At 35.2% G+C, this 22,019-nt stretch overlaps 3 protein-coding genes across 5 annotated transcripts in view; 1 reads left to right on the top strand and 2 right to left on the bottom strand.

Annotated features, from left to right (window-relative positions):
- The window catches only part of LOC144428882 (uncharacterized), a 44,660-nt gene extending 24,898 nt beyond the window's left edge, over positions 1 to 19,762 (top strand). The window contains exons 1-6 of one of the 2 annotated variants that reach the window (XM_078117547.1): positions 17,117 to 17,312; positions 17,450 to 17,586; positions 18,221 to 18,303; positions 18,382 to 18,438; positions 18,895 to 18,978; positions 19,528 to 19,762. In XM_078117547.1, the coding sequence (XP_077973673.1) occupies positions 17,181 to 17,312; positions 17,450 to 17,586; positions 18,221 to 18,303; positions 18,382 to 18,438; positions 18,895 to 18,978; positions 19,528 to 19,691 (657 nt within the window). In that variant the 5' untranslated portion in view covers positions 17,117 to 17,180 and the 3' untranslated portion in view covers positions 19,692 to 19,762. Of the gene's footprint in view, positions 1 to 17,116; positions 17,313 to 17,449; positions 17,587 to 18,220; positions 18,304 to 18,381; positions 18,439 to 18,894; positions 18,979 to 19,527 lie in introns of those variants that run through there. The other variant, XM_078117546.1, reaches the window with a different exon arrangement.
- LOC144411651 (uncharacterized) overlaps positions 1 to 20,202 on the bottom strand; it is a 30,133-nt gene extending 9,931 nt beyond the window's left edge. The window contains exons 1-2 of one of the 2 annotated variants that reach the window (XR_013478798.1): positions 19,933 to 20,074; positions 19,767 to 19,798 (exon numbers count right to left, since the gene is read on the bottom strand). Coding sequence is in view for 1 of the 2 variants with exons in the window: in XM_078117543.1 (XP_077973669.1) it covers positions 19,933 to 20,106 (174 nt within the window). In the remaining variant the exon portion in view is untranslated. Of the gene's footprint in view, positions 1 to 19,766; positions 19,799 to 19,932 lie in introns of those variants that run through there. The other variant, XM_078117543.1, reaches the window with a different exon arrangement.
- LOC120348340 (uncharacterized) lies at positions 4,193 to 9,124 on the bottom strand. Its single transcript, XM_039418458.2, has 6 exons — positions 8,772 to 9,124; positions 8,501 to 8,637; positions 5,584 to 5,666; positions 5,450 to 5,506; positions 4,908 to 4,991; positions 4,193 to 4,399 (listed from the first exon to the last, which is right to left on the bottom strand). The coding sequence occupies exons 1-6, from the start codon at positions 8,904 to 8,906 to the stop codon at positions 4,236 to 4,238; spliced, it is 660 nt and encodes a 219-aa protein (XP_039274392.2). The 5' UTR covers positions 8,907 to 9,124; the 3' UTR covers positions 4,193 to 4,235.
- Positions 20,203 to 22,019: the final 1,817 nt, after the last annotated feature.

The raw sequence follows: 22,019 nt of genomic DNA on the forward strand, positions 1-22,019 counted from the left end.
AAAAAAAAAGAAAATGCAAAAAAAAATTAAAAATAAAAACGAAAATTAAATTAAAACGGCATAGAAAAAAGCAAAAATAAAATTGAAAAAAAAAAAAAAAAAACGTGAATAAAAAGAAAATTTGCTTCGGCTTGGGACCAACGTTGTCATGCATAATCCTACGCGCACAAACGGTGTTCCCTGGGTTTCTAACTCATTACAGATTTTCTTAAGCAATATTCAATAAATTTAATATGAAAATGTTCTATAAATTTTCCATGATACAAGTTTAACTAGAAGTAATATATATATTTATAATAATGAATAGGAGAATATAGAATTGAATACGAAAATTCGAGAAATTTGTTTTTACGTGTAGAAGGTAATTGAATTGGAGAATGCTGCTTAAGTGCTCAGTTGTCCGGACACTCCGACACTGCGATACCGATACCGTCTGATCGTACCCGATTTGACGAGCCATTGGCTGTACCGGTAGCGTACCGTAGGTTACCGGTACCGCACCTCCATGACAATTACAATAACCGGCACCATGCTGGTAATTAATATTACGTACGCCTGTAACTGGCTGCGCTCAATTCATCACTCGATTCACTATATTCTACTAGCTAGACTTCCGTATCTCCCATTCGTTTCATGAGTGATTGCATGGGTACAGGTACGATCAGGCGGTACCGGTATCGCAAGAGTGTCCGGACAACTGAGCAGTTGAGCAGCATTCTCCAGTTCAATTACCTCCTACACGTAAAAACAAGTTACCCGAATTTTCGTACTCAATTCTATATTCTCTTATACAGAGAGAGAGAATTATTCTTTCGTCAATTTCTTCTCATTATTATAAATATATTACTTCCAGTTGAACTTGTAGCATGGAGAATTTATAGAACATTTTCGTTCTGAATTTATTGAATATTGCTCAAGAAAATCAGTAGTGAGTTAGAAACCCAGGGAACACCGATTGTGCGCGTAGGATTATGCATGACAACGTTGGTCCCAAGCAGAAGCAAATTTTCTTAAAATAAAAACGCGTGACAACGATGGGCCACGAGGCGGCCGATCGTTGTCAACCTTTTTATTTTTTTTTATTCACGTTTTTTTTTCAAATTTTTTTTTTTCTTCCGTTTTATTTTATTTTCGTTTTTATTTTTAATTTTTTTTTTTTAATTTTTTTTTTGCTTTTTTTTTTAATTTTTTTTTTAATTTTTTTTATGTTTTTTACAACTATTTTTTTATTTTACTTTTATTTCAAGTTTTTTATTTTTTTTTTTCAATTTTACGCGTGACAACGATGGGGCACCATACACGTGGTAGCGCAACGTACATAAAACCATATAGTCTATATATAACACAAGCGAGGCCGTGAAACCGGACATATAGAAGCGGAGCAGAGTGCTGCAAGAGGTTCGCTGTATATTAAGCCTATGAAGTACCTATAATATGAATTCTTATTCTACAGCGGTGAAACATGGAGTGGCGGAGAAAGTTCCGATTGCTCGAGAGAGGAGGAAAGCTGTCAACATGGTCATACCCACACCTCATTGTTTACAAATGGAGTTTGAAAGAAATCATCCGGATGTGTTGGAAAAAGAACTGCAAGCGACAGCGAAAAGTATTGTACTTAAAGGTGTTACAACTAATCAAATTGGTAGTATAGCCGTGAGACCTTACCATACAGTCGATGTCACATGCTGCACTAGAGCAGAGATACTATCACTCGATAAATACCTGAAACAGCAGAATATAGTTGGATTCAAATGGTTTTTATATGTTGAAGGAAATACAACAGTGAATATATCATGAATTCCAGGGCATATTAAGAAACAGCAATCTCGTTCAGCTTTGTTAGAATTTGTAAAACATCTAGATTCTGACATTCAGGAGGCAAAAGATGAAGATGGTATTTTGAATAGGTGGATGTATGTGTCAGTGCCTACAAGCCAAATGCAGCAACATACCATACCAAGTTTCATCTATGTAGAAGGGTGCATGATATCTGTTAAATATCGCGGGCAGCAACAAACATGCATGAAATGTAATGGAGTCGGACATTTTAAATTCGAGTGCCCAAAGCAAAAAATATTATTAAACCCTTTGAAAAAGCAAGACAGGTTCCCTGATGAACAAACATTGATGAGAAAAAATGATAAAACACAAATGGAAATACTAACCACTGATAACAATGATGAAAATGCAGTCGAGCATGACAAACACAACAATGATAATATTAGTACACCAAGTGTTGTTACTTGAGCAGACTATATGCCAGCTACTGACGGACCTGGTGCCAATGAAAAGGTTAGGTCGAACGATTGTGAATTGATTCCTTCAAATACACCAATGGAGGTCGATGAACAATCTGAAGTCAATAGATGCAGATCGCCTGATCAGAAAAAAACATTTGGCAAATGTTAGACCAAAACTCGATATAGTAAACATTGATATACCAAGATGTATTGTATGTGAAGAACAACTTGAAATAATGGACGACAACGCTAAAGAGGCTATTTGCTACGACTGTGAAATTAGGTACGAAGGTATTAAACAATGCTGCACAGAAAACGGATACTTTGCTGCAAGTGAAGAGCAAATACAAAATAGAAATGTTAAATGCAATGACTGTGACACAGCTATGCCACTTACACCATGCTGTAATGGTGTTGGTGAAATAGTGGTGAAAATGATGTTGCTAGATGTACCACTTGTGAAAATTTATTTCCGAAATGTGATTGCTCTGCCTTGAGCAGCTTACCTGTGGAGACTGGCTTTGATAAATGCCATAGTGTAGGCTGTGGTAGCTATATAATGCATTGTTTTTATGGCAGCGTTTGATATACTGATGAATCCCTAGAATGCAGATGTGGAAATAGTCGGATGAAGTGGTCCTAAATGCAAGGTATCTCCACCGTTCACGTTCAATGCGACAACAAATTCACCGAGTGAGACATTTATTTGTTATGTAAAATTTATGTGAACTAATATTAGTGAAATAGGCCGCGCTTTAGTCAGAAATTACCGCTTAAAATATTCAACCGAGGTTATAAAGAATCCGAAATAATTCTAATTGACGATAATATGAGATAATATTGCTTGCGCTGTAATATTGTTTCCTTATAAGTCTATATTCATTTTGTAGTACTTGGTTGCTTAAACTTTCCTAAATCCGGGTTCACAGACTTGTCGCATACACATCTCTTCCGTCGAGTCGGACAAAAAAGACTAGACAAGCCTGACGGAAAGTCATGTAGATGTGATGGTGCAATGAACGTAAAACCAGCCCAACAACAACAGTTCAGATAAGGTGATCTCTGGAGTTTCACCAAATGAACCGCATTCAAACTGATCCAGTGTCCGCCTCGATTTCGCTTTTGCTGTCGCCCGATATCTCAGAACCAAAGTCAGAGTCTGGCCCACTACACAGTCTACGATTGAGCGTATGAGACGTGTAGCTGAATCCAACTTCAGACATAGTTCCCACGACTTAAGTTTTTCGCAAACGAAAAAGATGACTATAATTGTTAAATGTTATAGTAATTTTTATTTATCGGCCTAAAGTGAAACTGCTTTCAACAATGGACGTATGAAAATACATAGTTACTATTTAAATTCATCAATTAAAGGCAAAAGGTGACTATTATTGTATTATAGCTCAACGTTATAGTAATTTTATTTCGCTGTATGAGCGTTTATCTTATTTTCTGACAAAAGATTGTTGAAAAGATAGTGTTACTAACTACACAGTTAAAATGATCAATTACGGACGCTTCATTAAATGGCCTCGATAGGTATACCAAATAGATTTTTTTTTTCATATTGGAATTATGTGAAATAAAAACATATATTTTCAAATAAACGATGAATCGGTTACGTTAACATTGCATAACATCAATAACTTCAGAGCTGTGCTCTAATATATGGACACGTCACAAGGTGTCGCTATTTTATATTCTGACACATAAAAAACAAATCTCTTGAAGTCCAAAAAAATTTTGAAATCAGTAAAAGTAGAAGACTTCTGGTAAAAAAAACATCAACTTTGAACCACTGAAAATTTCAAATCAATTGGTCCAGTATTCGAAGAGAAAAGCGATTTCATCATGACATCATCATGACAAGAACAACAACATAATATTGAAACGATTGTTATGTACACTGACGTGTCCAATTACATATAACGGAAAAAATATTTATATTATGTAAATACAAATACACTTCGTTAACAAATATTAGACATTAACAGTTTAGTAAGCAATTGTTTCAGGCATGCTAAATTTATGACAGTCGGATGAGTACAGGGGAACTGCGCTCCAGCCACCACCGATTGTAACAAGCTTTTTGTGTACTCGTAGAATGTCTTCTGCAGTGGGATGTGGATTACGACTGTGAACCCATATATACTTTGGACCTGAAAAGAGTGAATTGGAAAGAATTTATGATGTTACATTGTGTCAATGCAGAATGATCTAGATCAATGAAATCTTTTGATTAAAAAAAATTGCCCCAAGAGCTGCATTTCCTATGTGGCCATTGAAGCAAACCTGATTTAATATTCAATCAAAGCGATCATGAAATTGTCAGTTCCGATTTCACCAACGGAAAACGTGATTTTTATCTTACTATTTTGAAAAGAGAACAAGATGATAAATGTTTCCCGGAGGTTCGAATTATATGTCTATTTGTGTGTCAATGTCTATAAAAAATATTTTCGTGGGGTCAAGGGTCGACAAATCATCCATACTATTGACAGATGATAACGAACGATAATTCCGGTAGTCTATTTTATATAAGGCGATTGCAAATCGAAATATCTTCCCAATAATTAAAATCTTAATGGACCTATATAATAGTATGATATTATAATAATATTTGATTGTATTACAGCGGGAAATGGTTTAGCTGAAACCAATACTGACCTTCTTCACCACACTGCAAGCACATGAAATAATGCTCATAATCTGTGAAGCAACTCATCGGATGCTCGTTAAAGTAGTGAATCTCTGCAATGCAAGAAAGGTTTTTATGGATCAGCATTGACGCTATCTTCCTCTATGCATTCCAGTTCGGCACAGATATATAGTATAAAGATTACATTCTAAGAATACGTTTGTTCATTAAGAGTTCAACACAAATTTTTTTAAACTTTGGCACTATCTTGTTTAAAAGTTATATATATTTATCACCAAAAGCATCTTCCCCATGCAGCTAATTCGGGGAAAAAATTGAAGCGTATACAACTCATTGTGAAAGATAAATAAAAATTCATTATTATATTAAAAAAAAATCCATTAATATATTCATTTTCAGTTACATGTTTTTGTTATGATCGCCCTATTGTATATATATTTGCTTTTTGCTAAACTGTTTTCTGATTACATCTGATTTTATTGATTTTTGATCTAGAACATTTTTTGCAATGTGAATTACAGTGAAAATAAAAGTTATCATAATAATTCACCTTCGAAAGCATGTTCACCTGCTCCTTTGTGTTTTGCCCAATTTAGCCACAAATATTCTGCAAAAAATGATCCTTTGTAGAAAAGTTGAAATATTTCAAATATTAAATACCATAAGTACAATTCTTTTACGTACCGAAACTTGTGTCAAATCTTATGATTGAAGTTCCATTGTGGTACCAACGGAATGGTATGACTTCGTTGATTGACATTGTACCTCTGCATAGAAAAATCATGTTACTCGTAAGCCCTTACACAAAAAGCTGAAACTTTCATTTGTAACTTTCTTTCAGGAATGGCCATTTCCAAATACTAAACTATTCCGAATATATTCTAAAATAATGTTTTCGAATCTGGAATTCCGAATACATTCTAAAATCGAAAATAACAAATTTTTGTTTTAGTTTATAAAACAAAGTAAAATAGGAAATAAGATTCAATACAAATATCAGAGTAAAGCCACAAACCAACAGTATATGTATATAAAGTAATTGATAGTTTGTGATTATTATGTTTAGAATATTGTTAAGTATGAAATTAGCAATAAGTTATCGATGACCACCACTGCCAGGCGCGCAGCCAGGATTTTTAAATTCGGAAATTCCCATTGCCGCCTGTAACATCCACCGCGATTCCGCGCTCGTTAAAAGAGCCGTCTTTTCAGCGTATAATGATCATCCTATCACGTAGATTATTTAATCCATGACAACTACGAGATTCTAAAATACCTTTATATATTAATTCAATGTGTCCAACGTAACTCGCGGTTGCTTCTTCTTACGTCAAAATAAAAACATTACTATTTGGTCCACGGCGATCTGTGGCCTAAATGTACGAGATAAACTGCCTGATGTATTCAATTTTAATACGTATTTTTGCAATCTTGCCGTTATCGCCGTTAGAAAAATCCTAATAACTGATATAAAATCCTGCAAAGTACAACTTCATTTCATACAATGAATATACATATAAAGTTTAGCAGTAAATTAAAAATACATATTCATCGCCGCGATTACTCCACCTGTTAAAAGAGCCGACTTTTAGAACGAATAATATAACAACGAATATATATTTTTCTGTTGTGCAAAGTTATTGATTCGTGACCGATACGGGCATATTTAAAATGTCTTGTTTTATTAATTTAATTGTTTTCAATTTAACCTGCGGTTGCGTCGACAAAAAAAATTATCTCCACTCTAATATGCGATGGCAATCCGCGGACATAAAAATAAAATGTGTGGTAAACTGCCAGATTATATATTGTTTTGATCCGTATCAATCGAAATGTCGCCACTCCGATTATTTTTGAGATAAAACTATTCGAAAAATCCATAAATCTGCCGTAAAATCTCAGAGTAAAATTAATTTCAGCACGATAAAAATTGATTGAATATACTTTAGATTAATTAAATTATATACATTCTCACAACCCGGTAAAAGTCGCGTTTTAAATCTTGTGTATAATGTTAACACGGCAATTTAATTAGGGTAATGGATAATCAGGCAAATCCCGCCCTCAATTAGTGACGATATGTTTCTAAACGCGGACCGAACATAATGTGGAAATTTTACGATTTTCACTGCCTAGAAAAGCGTTTTTTAATAGTCGTGCCAGTCTTGCGGTTATTGTTTAATTTTATAAGCACAGTAAATTCATGTTCGGTTAAATGAACTAATTTCTTATCCAAATTTTGATTCTAATAATTAATTCCACGTATTACTCCCGTGGTTCATACATGATGAGTCCCAAATATATATTATATTGAACCAACTTGGCTGTATATTCTGACCGATAATCTGGCACCCGTAAATTCTCCGACACGTCACTCTCTTCTTTCTGTGGTTTTAGTGTTCGCACCTCCGTCATTTAGATTTTGGAATTTATTATTTTGCAAATTGTATTTTTCATGTTGTTTTTATTTATTTAGTTGAAATTTGGTTGCATTAAGTTAAATTTGGAGTAAGTCAACTAAATAGATTAAATTGTGTGTACATATTGTAATAAACTGACTCATCGATGTTCATTACTGCGATAATGCAATAAATTCAAAGCAACAAATGTTGGATGGACTATTTGGGATCGGGCTTATTAAGTATTTCTGGCATTACCACACATTGGATCGCACGATATCACTCCATACCTTAGCTAGGGGATAGCACTAGTTATTACCTACATGTATTTGACAGTACAAATCAAAATCGATTGGCATAGGTCAGGGGTGGCCAACAAATCGTCGATCACGACTCGAGCAGTAGATCGCCTCTGATGTTGAGTGAATTTTACTGAAATACCCTACAAATTGCCCCGAATCAGTTAACAAGAAGAATACAGTACTTTACTTACATGCGCAAAATACAATATACAAAGGAAGGTACAGTATTTTAGTCTGGGCAAGCCGATAAAGCATATTATTACGTAACAAATGCAAATTTTTCCGCTGCCGAGGTTCAAAAACGAAGTGCCGAATATCGCGTGTCTTGACTGACAAACGATCCTACAATAATTTCCGCAGTATGCGAAAGGTATTGTCTCACTCCAAAAGTAGTGTAATAAATTTTTTTCGCAATGGTAGCGGTGGCATCGAAATGCCCAATTTGTTCTAATTCTAAACAAGCAAAGAATCGCGTTTAAAGGAAATTGTAAATTAGATACTGCAGTTTGAGTATAGTTATGTAAAATTGGATAATACATGAATCCTCGGCAAAGTTTCTTAAAGAATTTTCAACACATTCAACGAAAAATTATTTACGTCCTTCATCTGAATTGTATGATTTAAATGAATCTTAAATAAATAATGAAACATTTAATCCGGGTACAATTGAATACCCCAATCAACTACTTTTAAATGGTACATAAAAAATACGAATTATTTGTCGATTTTATTAACAATGTACTCACAAAGCCTTCTTATTGGCAGCGGTGAAATTTTTTGTATGCGTGTGTGCGATCCATTTTGAAGATTTTAGTAGATCGGGGTCAAAAGCAGGTTGGCTACCCCTGGTATAGGTAATCATTTTATAATAAATTATCTATGTATATTGAATTTTTTTACTTTTCCGCTGACGAAATACCCTGGATTTCAGCAAAAATTCCGTCGACAGTTTCTTTGAAATATTTGAATGCATAACATGGCGTTCCGTATTCAACTGGATCATTGGTGTTCAGAATTTGATACCATGAATCAGGAAGCTGGAATATATTGATACAAGATTTCTACAGAAGCTGGAAAATTGAAATGATACAGCTGGTGGTGAAATTAAACTCATTTTATCGTCAAACATTTGTTCTTTCAACTCAATTCAATAATTTTTATTAATGCTTACCATATTATAATTGACTTCATCAAACACAGGTAGCGCGCAATTTTCGTTTTCATGACGATATCCTGGTTTTCCAACTGCCGGGTTGGACAATAAACAGACGATCAAAATGATAAAACTGCTTGACAAAATCATCATTACTTGTTCGATTGTCGTAAACGAAATGATAAAATATGTCCAGTGGGAATAACAGTAAATTGAAAATCTCGGCAAATAGCAGTATTTGAATGCGCTTTCCTCAAATGCTACTTAGAATGTGAGTCATTCTTGAAAGTTTCAACAAAAGATCTGCATTTAAACTGATGTAACATCCGGTGTACGCCTTTCTTGGTTGCGCTCTTGTTGATGTCTGGTATACCAGGTCAAAAAATTTAGAAAATGACATTATAAGCAATGGTTTCTGGCATGCTAAATTTACGACAGCCTGATAAGTACACGGGAACTGCGCTCCAGCCACCACCCATAGTAACAAGCTTGTTGTGCACTCGTAGAATATCTTCTGCATTGGGATGTGGATTACGACTGTGAACCATAAGTATTTTGGATCTGAAAAGCATATATGATGTTACATTGCCAATTCAGAATGATCGACGTTAATCATATCTCTTGATTGAATATGGCAACAACTGCTGCCTTTCCCAAGTAACTACGGAATCAAACCTGCTTCCTTCTCTAATCTCAGTGTCCAACTGATCATGAAATTGTCAGTTTCGATTTCACCAATGGGGAGCGTGATTTACAACTTACTATTTTGAAAAAAGTGTAATACGATAAATGTTTCTTAAAGTTTCCAGTTCCATGTTTGTTTCTTTGCCAATATCTAGGAAGTATTGTCTTGGGGTCAAGGGTCGGATTGCATTGCAGACAGAAAGCGTTTAGCGAAAAACAATATTGACCTTCTCCTCCACACTGCAAGCACAAAAAATAATGTTCATAATCTTTGAAGCAACTCGTCGGATGTTCATAAAACTACCGAATCTCTGTTTTGCAAGAAAGTGTATTTATTGATCAGCTCCGTCACTATCTTCCTCTATGCATTCACGTTCGACAACCACGTGTTGTACAAAGATTGTAATGTAAGACAACGTTTATTAGGAGTTTAACATTGGGGTTTTTGCACAATTTTATTTTGCAGCAATATTTATCAACAAAGGCAGTGCAATTTTGGCATTTATTTGACCTAAGATTGTCAATACCTTTCATACATAGAAGTTCATTCGATCATTCCACTTGAAACAGCAATTTTGTTTGTTACTGTTATATTCATTTCAAGTTATGTTTGTTAGTTATGATTAATTATCATACAGGTCGTTGAAAAAGTTACGCAAGATTAGGGTAAAATTTTTCGTCATGGCAACGTTAAAAAAAGTAACTGTCAAAAAGCGTCAGTCGTGAAATGTATAAATGGCATTTCACCGTAATTCAATACTGTTAAAAGGTGTCAGTCGTTAACTGTTTTAAGTAGAATTTCATCTTGATTTTGGTTACTCTTTCCTTTTCAACACCCTGTATATAAAGTTATTATGTAGGAATGAGAATTTACCTTCCAAAGCAATTAAACCTGCCTCATTTAACTCCCAGAAATTCTGAAAAGGGAATAATGAATTGTTGTCAAAGTAATCAGTAGGTCATTTTTTCACCCTTCTGAAAATACACTTTGCACGAACAAAATATCGAAAATAACGCAAAAAATGGCATTTTTGTGTGAACCGCGCAATACACTGCTGGGTATCTAACAGGGACACTCGTGATTAAGTATAACAATAATTATTGAAGATGAAGAAAATGCATAAAATGTTTTGGAACATAAATTCATTTTGTGTAAGATTTTTCACAAACCGAAACGTGAGTCGAATTTTGTGATTGAAGCTTCATTGTGATATTCATGAAAGGGTATGACTCTGCTAATTAACATTGTTCCTCTACATAGGAAAAATCATGTCAAATGTGAGTTCTAGCTCAAAAGTCCCATTTACACCTTTCCTTGAGTCGAGCATTAGGATTAGTTTATAAAAGGTATATTGCATATCCACGCCAAGGATGAGAAACAGAAAAGTCAGTTCATGGTAACAATATACTCACCATAATCATACCCGATATTCGAAAGGCAATCTATAGAACATTAATGATATATAGGCTATGTTCATAACAGTGCATCAATTTTTCTCCCGTAAACAATTATTAACTCAGAAAACATTTGATAAATCTGGGTACGTTTTATCAGGTCTACCAAAAATAGTCAAGAAGTTATTGTTCAAACCGGAAGTGTGCAACGTGCACACCCGGGGGAATATGTTTTTAACTGAGTTTAATCTGGTAGGTGCGAGTAATTCCAATACATTTGCGTTGCAAAGGCTATATCTCGATCAAAATTATTATTTGTGCTTATGACGTCACAATGCCCTAACACTGTGATTCTCGAACGGCGGGGCGCGTGTAGACAATTTTTTGAGAGGGGCGTGAAGCTAATTAAAAGTGAAGATATTTGATCTTGTCCGCCTTATACCGGATATTTACTTTTTCCTATTTTGGATATTTACGTTCCATCCACGTATTTCCAACGTGTTTTTTGAATAAAACATATATACTTTCACCGTACTATCTTATATTTGTAGCTTTTTGCTGGCTAGTTAATTTTAAAGTGGGGCGCGAGACTTGACGAATTCACAAAAGAAGGCTGCACGGCTAGCTTGTGCCGAGCAAATAACGCATATCATGAGATCATTAACCAAATGTTATGTTCGTGAAACTACTAGGAAGCTTATATAAAAGTGCGGTTCGTAGTTTCACCCAGTTTAATTGCATCTGACCCTCCTGTTAAAAAGGTTGCACGCCCCTCGTCTAAACGGAACGAATGGGAAACGTTGGTTCAGTAACCGAATGCGTTGACCTGTATTATAGTTCATTTCCTAGTTCTAGGAATTCCTTTCCGACAAAGAAACACAGATCATTATTAAATTTCGTTATGGCTTGAACAGAAACAAGCCAATTTATACCCAAGCATCCATTTTGAAAAATATCTGTACAACCGAGTCAGCTAAACAAGATAGGACAAGCGCAGCGTACGTGAGTTGCGAATTTCAACAGAAGATTCACATTTAAAAGTCACTGATGAATAATCCGATGTCTGACTCGGATGCGTTGTTGCTGTAGCGTAATATGTCTGATCTAAAGTTAATGTCTGGCCTGATACTTGGACTGCGATTTGCCGGATGAGGCGATTAGCTTCGAACATAATCTCTACGACTTTTTTTTAAATGAAAAGTCAAAATCTGACTATAATTATTAAATTTTACTGTTAAATGTTCTGGAAATTTTATTCTGCCGTCCTAAAGTTACAGGCGATGTCATTAGTTATAACAAACTTATTTTATAATTTACATTTTCAAATAAGTTATGCGATTACTGGGTTACATTTTCGATATGTTCAGCATGGTATAACATCGATTATATATAATATAAATAATACGTTGTTAATATGTAAATATAAACACGCTTGGTTGACAAATATGTAGACATTAGCATTTTAATGAGCATTTGTTTCTGGCATGCTCAATTTACGACAGTCGGATGAAAACAAGGGAACAGCGTTCCAGCCACCTCCGATTGTTACAAGCTTGTTGTGCAGGCGTAGAATATGTTTCTGGCATGCTCAATTTACGACAGTCGGATGAAAACAAGGGAACAGCGTTCCAGCCACCTCCGATTGTTACAAGCTTGTTGTGCAGGCGTAGAATATCTTCTCCAGTGAGATGTGGATTACGACTGAGAGCCCATATATACCTCGGACCTGAAAAGTAAGAATTGAAAGTCTTTTCACATTACGCTATCAATACAAAGTAATTGATTTCCTAAGTGACCGTGGAAGCTCCCAAGTTACCGGGAAAGCTAACCCGCTTCCTTTTTTAAACCAAATTCTAAGATTTGATTTCAGAAATGGGAACGTGGTTTTTGACATACAATTTTTAAAAGAATGCAATGTCATGTTTTCAAGAGGGTCGAGTTTCTTATTTATTTCTGTGTCGATGTCTAGAAACTATTTTCCTGCGGTCAAGAGTTGGTAAACATCCCTACTCTTGGCAGATGATAACGAACGAACAATTCTATAGATTTAATGTGAGAAAATTGCAAATCGAAATATCTTCTCAATAATTAAAATCCGAGTGTTTTAACTAAACTTTCTGTACAAGGCTTGGTGAGTGTACAGTATTTAAGAATACAATGTTAAACTGATATTTGTTTGTATTAAAGCAGGAACGTATTTAGTTGAAATCAATACCGACCTTCTCCGCCACACTGCAAGCATAATAAATAATGCTAATTATCTGTAAAGCAACTGAACGGATGCTCATAGGAGTCCTGCATCTCTGCAATGTAAGAAAGTGTATTTATTAATCAGCTCTGTCACTATCTTTCTCTATGCATTCACGTTCGGTACATATGTCTAGTAGTATAAAGATTGTATTTTGAGAATAAGTTAGTTTAATAGGTTAGGTTTTTTGAACTTTGGCACTTACTTGTTTAAGAATAATATTCGTCACCAAAAGCAGTACAAATTGGGCATTTATGGACTGAAGAATTTCTGTATTTTTCCGAGCGAAATCGAAAAAGATAATTAAGGCGTATACAATCTCATATGAATAATAAATAACGGTTCATGACACTTAAAGCAGTAGAAAAATGGTAATTGTTTAATTATTTTTGATGTACATTTTTAGGCATGATTCCATATTATATATATTTGTAACATAGGTGTTTTCTGAGTGCAACTGATTTTGCATCAATATTTCAACTAAAATAATTTATAGCAATACGAGTAACAGTGAAAATGAAAGTTATCATAAGAGTTCACCTCCCGACGCTCTGTTACGTTTTTCCACATTCATCCCCAAGAATTCTGCCAAAAATGATCATTTTTTATCTAAGTTTAATATTGTTTAAATATGAATTTAATGGGTGTAGGTGAAATTTTTTTTGCAAACCGAAACTTGTGTCGTATCTTGTAATTGAAGTTCCGTTCTGATACCAACGGAATGGTATGACTCCGCTGATTGACATTGTTCCTCTGTTACAAAAAATTATGTTAAACGTAAGCCCATACTCAGAAACTAAAAATTCTGTAACTTCCTTTACAAAAATAATATCGTATACCACTCCCAGCATCAGTTCATCGGATATCCGGTTGAGCGAGTCCCTAAGTCTGGAGAATTCATTCTAATATGATTTATTACACCAGTTCGTCAGCTGTTACAACTTTTATAAATCTTAAATTCAGAAAATGTCAGACAGATTTTCAAAGAAAATGCCACATTTATATGTTTGGTAGGGTTCCATTCCATTTGAACCCACGTACATATGAACCCATGACAATTGCACCTGTATGCTATTGCACCTATGGAATTTTTTTTGTTTCACGGATAGTTAAACCCATACTAACCCTAACCCATGGGTTTTAGCACCCGCATATAGATTGAACCCGTGGATATACGCATGGGTTCAAATGTACATGGGTTCAAATGTACGGTCACCATTTGGTAGAGCAAACTTTAGCTCAGTATCAAGGTGCAAAATTAATTTTGGCTCAATCCGTAACTCAATGCTGACCGGACGACAAAGTAAGGAGCAATAATAGGTCGGTGTGTTCCATTTCGGATTTCAAAAGTTCACCTAAATCCATTCGATCGACTATAATTGCTATTGACAGCTATTAACGCCGCTTAATCCCGGTTGAAAAACTTTTTTACCTCCTATAACAAAGAATCATAAGAAAATGCTTACAGAAATCGATTAGCAAGTAGGCCTGACCATTTTATAATAAATTATCTAAGGATATCAAAATTCTTTACTTTTCCGCTGATAAAATACTCTGGATTTCAGCAAAAATCCCGTCGAGAGTTTCTCTGAAATATTTGAGCAACATTGTAGACTCAATTACCGAACGTGAATGCATAGAGAAAGATAGGGACAGAGCTGATTAATGAATACACTTTCTCGCATTACAGAGATGCAGGATTCTTATGAGCATCCGTCCAGTTGCTTCACAGATTATGAGCATTTTTCCATGTGTTTGCAATGTGGTGGAAAAGATCATTATTTACTTCAGCAAAACACTTTACTCTTTGAAAGCAAAGAAATATCATGTATAATATTGTATTCTCAAATGTTTCCCCGACCTTTGACCACAGACAAATTTTTTCTATACTTGCCATTGCGAATATTTTATAGCTTATTGTGAGAGTATTTTCGCGAGTTGGCTCATGAAGAATGTATACATTTTTAAACGTACCATTTTGTCCCAAAATGTTTAATCAATTATAAGACGTCCCTCTGCCTTCACGTTGCCTTCATTATCGCAATGATACTGAGATTGAAAAGGAAGCTGGTTAGCTTCCATTGTTACTTAGGAAAGGCGGCAGTTGTTGGCATTTCCAATCCTGAATTTTTAATAACATCTATCTTTTTGTATTGATTGGATAATGTCATAAATAGTTTTCAATTCTTATTTTCCAGGTCGACAATACATACGGCCCATCATAAAAGCAGTTTTTCAAAGAAAAAAGTTGTGCACAGTTTTTAAAATTTTCCAAAGGGGGCGAGGCTCGAAAAGTTTAAGAAACACTGACGTAGTCGGTAGCGAGAAATCTCTTCTACACGTTTTAAATGATTAATAATCTATGTTTCGCAGTTATTTTAAATAAAAACGTGTTGCTTATAAGTAAATGGATATCGATTTTCATATTTTATATATTTGAACATTTCGTGATTCTTTACTTTTCAATGAAAATATAAGACATTCTCCGAAAATAAGCCCTTGGTAGGGTTACCATATCTGGAGAGATAAAATTTCAATGAGCAGCATAGGCCAATTTTGCAACCAAAACACTTATATATAAATACTGTACAGTATTATGGTATAAATTTACGATGTATCCAAAGGCACAAGTCGTCGTTTTCTCGTGAGAATAGAATAAATACAGAACAAAGCGAGGGGAGCCAAATTGTTGCTTAACCTTTAGCAATTAGTGACTAGACCTTAGCACTGAATAAAGTAGGCCCACAGGTAAAGGTAGTGCAATCAAAATACCGATTACAAAATGCTGGAAATTCAGGTCATATGTGACATCACAATTATCCGAATGAGACGCAATCCATGTTGCACAAAAATGCTAGAATGTGATATATTGTCACGGTAGAAAGATGTTGCTACTGTGGTTGTATATGGATCAGAAGACTCAAGGATTACAGATTGGTTGTTTATTGTACGGCAACTCCAATATCAAACTCAAAACAGCATAACAGATTACATCACTAAAGAACCAAAAATACGACCGACCCTCAGCCCGACGGCCGGAGAAAAGAGAGCGAGCGAATTACATAATTTTCCTCTTACGTGTAGTGAGTGGTCAGAGTCCAGTTCCGACAAAACAGCATTGAAAAAGGGTAAACATAACAGTCTATAAACACAAAAATATATATACAATATATATACAATATAAACGCGGACGCTATGGTCCGCGACAATATCTCTGAAAAAATAGGATTTAGTGGATGCGCGATATCTAAAAAAAAATGGGGGATTTGTAGCAGGGATTCAATGTATTCGAAAATGTATTCTCTGACATTTAAGCACTTTTTAACATTTCCTCCTGACGCAAATTTGGCGACTAAAATCCCGGATATGTCAGGGGAAAGAAAATATGGCGTATGGCAACCCTACCTAGTGGTATTTTTTGGAAGAAAACTAAAATAAGTCCCAGTCGTATTTTGAGGGGAAACACAGTAGGCTGTACAGACAGTACAATGTTAAACACATCGAAAAGAACCGCTGTAATCGTAATGGATTTGAACAGTGTAGTAACGAAGTCTTTTCATAAATCCTTTGTTAAAAAAAGGTTACCTTTGTTTCCGCTGAACTCGTACCGTTAAATTGTAGACTGTATAGGCTAGTCGACTAGACTTTGACTTGCAGAGATTAAAGGTAACACCGATGCAGATACCGGTCTCTGCATCACTTTACATGTAGACCTTCCTATCAGGCGGTAAGTTTGGAATCACATTGAAGATGGTGCAGTTATCGCGAAAGTTGAGCCTTCATACGAAGCTAGGCAATTTAACAGTAGTTTTTGTGTGCATGTATTTTCGATTTATTTGAGTCCATCCATATCTTTAAGCATCGTTTTGCCGTGACTTTGTTATTCCCTGAATTGATAAGAATGATGTCATTGACAAACAGAGAATCTCGTAACGTCTGCATTTTGATATTGCATAGATTGAACATGCAGTGGAAACCTGCGTAGTGCATTGCATGTTAAGCAACATGTGAGAAAAACGTGGGGGAAGGGATTGCCGATTTAATATTGCTTTATCTGGGCATATTTCATTATTTCGTTGAAGACAGTTTAACGAGTAACAATGATCTTCTCAAGCTGTGGATCCATATTGATCGTTTGCTTGTTGTTCAATCCGGCAGTTGGAAAACCAGGATATCGTCGTGAAAACGAAAATTGCGCGTTGCCTGTTTTTGATGAAATCAATTATAATATGGTAAGCATTCATAAAAATTATTGAATTGAGTTAAAAGAAAATTTACTTGACGATTGAAAGGGTTTGATTGCGCCACAAGTTGTACCATTTCAATTTTCCATCTTCTTCTGTGAAATTCTTGTTTCACTATATTCCAGCTTCCTGATTCTTGGTATCAAATTATGAACAGCAATGATCCAGTTGAACGCGGCGTGCCATGTTATGCGATTAAATATTTCAGAGAAACTCCCGACGGAATTTTCGCTGAATTCCAGGGTATTTCATCAGCAGAAAAGTAAAATTTTTTTATATATATACATAGATAATTTATTGTAAAATGGTTATCTACTAATTGGTTTCTCTAACGGTTTTGGAATGCACTGCCTTATAGGTCTTCGGATTTATATAGAAGGTAAACAAGTTTGCCAACCGGAATGTGCGTCGTTAAGAACTGACCATAGCGAATAGATTCGGACGATAGAGATAGGTGAACTTTAAAATGGGGACTTTAAGATCCAAAATGGAACATACCGACGTATAACTTTATCGCCCGGTTAGTATCGAGTTGGTTACGAATTGAGCCAATTCGAATTATGTTTGCACCCTAATATTGAGTCAAAGTTACCCATATCAGGACTCTAAATCTATCGCGTTTTTCAGTGGAAATATGTCCGATACTTTCATATTTTACGATTTATAAAAGATGTAACAGCCGACAAACTGATATAACAAACCATAGTAGAACGAATTCTGCAGACGCAGGGAATGTCTCAATCGGATATCCGATGAACCAATATTGAGTGTTTTATAAATTTATACGATATAACTTTTGTAAATAAATGTTTCACGACTGAAATAAAGAAAGTTACAAATGGAATTTTCAGTTTTCTGAGTAATGGCTTGCGTTTAACATGATTTTTTCTATGCAGAGGTTCAATGTCACTCAACGAAGTCATACCATTCCGTTGGTATCACAACGGCACTTCAGTCACAAGATACGACGCACGTTTCGGTACGTAAAAATTTGTACTTAATAAATTTATATTTGAGGTACTCTTAAATTTTTATAACAAATGATTATTTTTTGTAGAATTTTTATGGTCAAATATGGAAAAACATAACGGAGCGGGTGAACATGCTTTGGAAGGTAAATTTTTATGATAACTTTTATTATCATTAATTCAAATTGCTGAAAAATATTCTAGATAAAAAATTGATCAAATCAGATCGACTCAAAAAACAACTATGTAGCAAATGTATATAATAAGGCAATCATAACAAAACATCGATATTTCGTTTTACTGCTTCAAGTGCCATCAACCGTTAATTTATCTTTCACAAGAAGATGTATACGCTTTAAATATCTTTTTTGAATTGGCTCGGAAAGATACAGACATTCTTCAGTTTGTAAATACCTAATGTGCTCTGCTTTTGGTGATAAATATAACTTCAAAACAAGATATTGCCACAGTAAAAAACTCATTGTTTAACTCCAAATGAACAAACGTATTCTTGAGCTACAATTTTTATACTAAATATCTGTACCAAACGCTAATGCACAGAGAAAGATAGTGACAGAGCTGATCACTCTCTTGCATTGCAGAGCTTCGATACGTTTATGATCATCCGACGAGTCACTTCACAGATTACGAGCATTATTTAGTGGGCTTGGAGTGTGGTGAAGAAGGTCAGTATTGGTTTCACCTAAACACTTTCGGCTGCAATGCAATCAAATGTCAGAATATTATCATGTTAATAAATAGATTCATTTAAGCGTAACATGAAAGATTTATTTGAAAACGCTGGATTTTAAATATTGGGAAGATATATCGATTCGCAATTACCTTTTATAAAATGGATCACCGAAACTAATCGGTCGTTGTCATCTCATAATGGTGTGCATGTTTTGCCGACCTTTGACCCTACGAAAATATTTCCTAGAAATTGACAGAGAAATAGAACTCGAACCTCCGGGAAACACTTATCATACTGTTCTCTTTTTAAAATAGTTAAGAAAAATTCACGTTTCCCAATTTACCATTGGTGAAATCAAAACTGACAATTTTATGATTGATTCTTATACTCTTTTGATTGAAGAAGTAAGCAGGTTTGCTTCCATGACTAATTTGGGAAAGGCAGCAGTTGTTGCCATTTTAAATCGAGCGATTTTATTGAAGTCGATCATTCTGCATTGACAATATAACGTCATAAATACTTTCCAATTCTCTCTTTTCAGGTCCAAAGTATATATGGGTTCACAGTCGTAATCCACATCCCACTGCAGAAGACATTCTACGAGTACACAACAAGCTTGTTACTATCGGTGGTGGCTTGAGCGCAGTTCCCTTGTACTTATCCGGCTGTCATAAATTTAGCATGCCTGAAACAATTGCTTATTAAAATGCTAATGTGAACGTATATGTTAACCGAGAGTGTTTATATTTACATAATAACTAAATATTATTTGTATTATATGTGTTCAGAATATGGTACCAAGAATCAGGAAGCTGGAATATAGTGATACAAGATTTTTACAGAAGCTGGAAAATTCAAATGATACAGCTGGTGGCGCAGTTAAGCCCCATCATTCGTCAAGTAATTTTTCTTTCAACTCAGCTTAACAATTTTCATTAATGCTTACCATATTATAATTGACTTCATCAAACACGGGCAATGCGCAATTTTCGTTTTCACGACGATATCCTGGTTTTCCATCTGCCGGGTTGAACAACAAGCAAACGATCAAAATTGAGACAAAACTTGAAAAGATCATTGTTACTCGTCCGACTGTCTTCAACGAAATGATAGCATGCATATGCCTAGATAAACCAATAATAAATCGGGAATGTCGACAAAGTTAAATTGTTCGCTGCGTTTTTCTCACATGCTACTTGAAATGCAAGACATATTACGCTCGTTTCCACTGCAAGTTCAGTTCATTCAATATCACAATGCAGACGTTACGAGATTCTTTGTTTGTTAATGACATCATTCGTGTCAATTCAGGCAAAAACAAAGTCACGGCAAAACAAGGAGCGATGCCTGTTGGACTCGAAAGGATATACACACAAATCCCTACCTTCGAAGTGCCTAACTTTCTATGAAGGCCCTTTAATTCAAAAGATAACTCTATCCTCTTCAATGCGATTTCAAATTTACCGAATGATACTTTTATTTAAAATTTATATTCTATCTTTAAATAAGTCACATTTTACTTCAGTAATGTCGCTTTTCATCTGCGGTTAGATTGCATCCGAAACAACTCCTATTGGCGACAATATGTAATGATATTGCTTGATGTTTTCTAAAATGCCATTCGCTTTATGGTATTTGTCTGCTCAACCTAAAACGCTAGGAATGAGACTTGTGGACTTGTCGTCGCATGCATGTCTGTGCAATCGACCGAGTAAACAAAAAATACATTTGGGGGGGCGGGGAGGGATTTATTCTTGTGAGTTTCACCGGAAGATCTGCATGTAAAATGATGCGGAAACCGGTATCTGCCTCGGTCGCGCTATTGCTGTCGCTTGAAATCTCTATCCGAAAGTTTAAGTCCGGTCGACTACTTAGTCTACGATTAAACGTTTGAGTAACGCAGAAAAAAAATTAATCTTTTTATTAAGAAAAGATTTATGAAAAATCAGACACTGAGCCGGTTTCATCCGGATTAAAAAAAAAATCAAATTATTTTGCTTCTCAACGGCACTAATTACATGTTTTTCAATTTCAGCTGACGAAGTGAACTTTCTGTCATTCCGCCATGTTCTTTGCCGCCATCGCACGTATTTTATTTCGGCTATTTCAGGAATGCTTTGCTACGCTTGAGTGGCGAAAGATAGGTACGTCCTGTGATTTAGCAATCAATGAATTTAGCTATATCCTGAAGCCAATGAACAAGCTTCGGTTTTGCATTTTGATGTAGTTTTTAAAGAATTTTATTAGCATGAGCATCTAGAAAGTCATTGAGTTAGGAGTTTACCATTTTTCTCTTAAATTCATTTCGGAATTCAAATATGCGAGCATTAATTGAATGATTATTTTGAGAATTACTACCTATGTCTGTATGTTTGAATTCGGCATTTGCTGACTTCTGGACTTGCAGTTACAGAGTTAAGATACCGTAGTCTTGTGTAGATGAGTAGTCATTTTGGATTTGTGTCCAGGGTGCTGAGTATAGTGCAACAGTACGACTTAACCGGAATACCGGTAGGTGCTCGCCACTAATACAGTCTGATAATACTGTAATAATTAGTTCAGATTATCGAGTGTGTTGCAAAGACACACAAATAGGTTAGAAGTTCACCATGCAAACGAAGAGACTTTATTAAAATGGTGTAAAATCCACGCTTAAAACAGATAAAATAAGAGCGACAAAATACGGCTCTCATCCAGCGACAGCAGAAGCAAGAAGAGAGACACTGCGAATCCGAAGCGCAGTTCACATATGCAGTGGTGGTTGAAGTTGAGTAACCGAATCTAACTATCGGGCGAATTAGGGTTCAGACTCCACACACCAATGCACATGCAATAACCAGACAAGAAATATAAATAAAATAATAAACAATAAAAAATAGTACAACTCCAGTCCCGCCACAATAGAATACCAACCCTAACTTGACTGAGTTGTATGGAATTATCAGTTCATTTTGGATATTCCAAATGTTTGAATGAAGCAATCAACAGCAAATCCACAGTGTCTGAATGGAAGCCATAATTTTCTCTATTAAA

Source organism: Styela clava, chromosome 1, assembly GCF_964204865.1.
Source record: "Styela clava chromosome 1, kaStyClav1.hap1.2, whole genome shotgun sequence".
NCBI lineage: Eukaryota > Metazoa > Chordata > Ascidiacea > Stolidobranchia > Styelidae > Styela > Styela clava.

Bases quoted from the DNA above. Each gene is read 5' to 3' on its own strand.
- LOC120348340 (XM_039418458.2), bottom strand. From the start codon at position 8,906: ATGATGATTTTGTCAAGCAGTTTTATCATTTTGATCGTCTGTTTATTG. The intron at 5,667-8,500 runs GTAAAAAAATTC...TTTTCTATGCAG, and splicing joins GGTATTTCGTCAGCGGAAAA to AGGTACAATGTCAATCAACG. The intron at 4,400-4,907 runs GTCAGTATTGGT...CACTCTTTTCAG, and splicing joins CTTGCAGTGTGGTGAAGAAG to GTCCAAAGTATATATGGGTT.